This window comes from Elephantulus edwardii, unplaced genomic scaffold (genome assembly GCF_000299155.1).
Source record: "Elephantulus edwardii isolate Elephantulus edwardi_28Jun2011 unplaced genomic scaffold, EleEdw1.0 scaffold00176, whole genome shotgun sequence".
In the NCBI taxonomy this organism is placed as follows: domain Eukaryota; kingdom Metazoa; phylum Chordata; class Mammalia; order Macroscelidea; family Macroscelididae; genus Elephantulus; species Elephantulus edwardii.
This window is the reverse complement of record NW_006399926.1, coordinates 2,195,252-2,197,919: the sequence shown is the minus strand read 5'-3', so window position 1 is coordinate 2,197,919 and position 2,668 is coordinate 2,195,252. Positions and strand designations below refer to the sequence as shown.

The window sequence follows — 2,668 nt, the reverse complement described above, 5'->3', positions numbered from 1 at the left end:
TATCAAAATAAAAATAAATTATGAAAATGCTTTTATATTTATTGTTTCTATTTGTTTTTTACAAGTATTCTTAAAGAGGCAAATCTAGATCATAATAATTCATTCCTCTAATTTTTAGTGTGCAAAACCATCTTATGTGCTTTCAACAGTGCACAGTGCCTGGGCCCACCCACAGGTGATGGCCTAATGGGTAAGGAATTTCGCTACAAACCCAAACACTGGCAGCTCAAATACACTAGCTGGATTTGAGAACTCCACTAGCTGGGGGAGAAAGACAGGCAATCTCCTTCAATGTGATTTATAGCTTCTGAAAATGGGCTGGAGGATCACCAGCGAGTTGGTTCAAACTTGACAGCAATTAATGGACAGTGAGACTAAGATGCATTTTTTTAAGATGCATTTTTAAGATGCAATTCTGAGAGACCTCACATCAAGGAGATTTTGATATAAATGTTCTCTGGAATGCACTTCAAAAAGATAACCATAAACATTTTGCCAATATATAACATGAATAGAAAAACAAACTCATTCACTGATTTTAATAAATCTAAAAGGATTATCTACACAGCATTTCTAAAAAATCAGTACTTCAGCCAACAAAGAAAATAAATTATAAAAATGCTTCCAGATCTTCTGTCTCTACTTGTCTTTTACAAATACTCTAAAAAGAGGAAAACTGAGATCACAAAAAATCCTTACATTTTTTTCCCTACAAATAACCTGAAGCTAAATCTATCCACAATGTTAAATAAACAATAATGCAGAATCAGAACACTCACCACCCCTTTCTCCACAACTTCTTTTAGTTTAGAGCGTGTCATTTTAGGCTCCTAAGAAAGGGAAAATGGGAAGAAAACAGTCAATAGGAATTATCTTGATTGCTGGGTTATGAAATGTTAACTTTGTTCAGTTACAAAACTACTTACAAACACTTCTGTAACCCTCTGCATGCTGCCTTTCTATAGATAACTTTTATGCATAGTATAAAAAAAAAAGGGTGACAATTAAATACTTACAAACATTGGCATATCTTCTGTCTCACTGATTGCTGCTTTCATCATGGCTACCACATGTTCATTTGTGATTACTTCCTGGAGGAAAAGAAAATTTCACCTTATACAATAAGTGTATGTCATCTGGACAATACTCATCATTCTATCTTGTAAGGATAAACAAGAGAAGGCAACCCAATAACTAGCTTACCATTAGATTACAGCAAAGTTGAAAGTAAAAATGAATAAAACAAGCTCTGAACAGAATTACAGAGCTTCAAACAATGTGCCAGCAAACAGATTAATCTCTGTAGCTGCTAGTCAGAAAAGACATAGACCACTTAAGAAAAGATTCTCAGGTAATTATATGTTTAAGAGAAAGAACAGAATTTACACAGGTGCAAAGTACTTTAAGTTGTTAAATGGGCATCCTTGCATACATTTCAATTCACAAAAAAGTAAATCCATCATTAATATTATTGCCTATAAATCTGCTTAACACCACAAAAGAAGCTGTATACAGAATAGTTATCTTTTCAATAAAGTTTTTTTATGTGTTCAGATTTCAAACATGTGTAAGTACAAAGAAATGTAAAACAACAAAAATAATTCAGGGAGCTCTGGTGGCCTACTGGCAAGAAGCTGTACTGCAATCCCAGAGGTATGTAGTTCAAATCCACCAGACTCTCTGCTGGAGAAGGAAGGGCAAGCTCCTTCTGTACCACTCAGATCCAATTTGAATAGTACACACACAAAAAGAATTTAAAAATTAAGAAAAAAAAAAAGAACAAAATAATTCGTATGCCAAGAGTATTCTGAGTTATTTCATAGGCTTTCCATGGCAAATTTCCTTTACAATTAATACACTGCACAGTCTTACTACTCACATGAAGGATGTTGCGCACATTTACTGCTGTAAGGTTGTGTTGTTTGGCACCGTCTTCTAAGGTGCGATCAAGCATGTCATCCAGTTTCAGGTCATAAGCCAAAGTCCCTTCTTCTTGACCTCTTCCATCACGTTTTCTTTTTGTACCCTTTTTCTTTTTTCGCCTTTTCTCACATTCTTCATTATCTTGCTCCTCTGCAATAAAACCAAAAGGATCAAGATTGATAAATCTGCTGCATAGGAATTCAGCCTAGAAAGACTGAAAAAAGACAGGTTTCAGTTGTCTGGTCCTAAAAATCAAAGATAATTATGATATAGTGGTAGTGGTGACAGTGAAGACACTAACAGTACCAGTAGCAGGAATAAAAACTAACACTCACTGGATGCTTACTTTATGCCAAGAACTCTTCTACACATTTTAAACATATTAATTCACTTAATACAAAATACATACTATTCTTCTTCCATGTTAAAGATGAGGAAACCAAAAGAGACAGGTCACAATGTTGCTGTTGTTATGTGCCATCAAGTCGCTTGCGACTCATAGCGACCCTATGTACAAGAGATCTATATGCTCTTCTATCCTGTGCCAACCTAGCCATCTCAAACACACTTACTCCCACCTCTCTAGTCACAGAATCAATCCATCTCATCAAAGGTCTTCCTCTCCTTCGCCGCCCCTCCACACTGCCAAACATGACGTCCCTCTCCAAAGACCAGTCCCTCCTTGCAACATGCCCAAAATATGTCAGATGAAGCTTCAGAATCCTTGACTCCAGGGAACATTCTG

General features: G+C 35.9%; 1 protein-coding gene across 2 annotated transcripts in view; it reads right to left on the bottom strand.

Annotated features, from left to right (window-relative positions):
- GON4L (gon-4-like (C. elegans)) overlaps positions 1-2,668 on the bottom strand; it is a 138,380-nt gene that overhangs the window by 77,835 nt on the left and 57,877 nt on the right. For both annotated transcript variants that reach the window (XM_006895782.1, XM_006895781.1), the window contains 3 exons: positions 1,880-2,073; positions 1,017-1,091; positions 780-830 (listed from right to left, as the gene is read on the bottom strand). In XM_006895782.1, the coding sequence (XP_006895844.1) occupies positions 780-830; positions 1,017-1,091; positions 1,880-2,073 (320 nt within the window). The remainder of the gene's footprint in view (positions 1-779; positions 831-1,016; positions 1,092-1,879; positions 2,074-2,668) is intronic.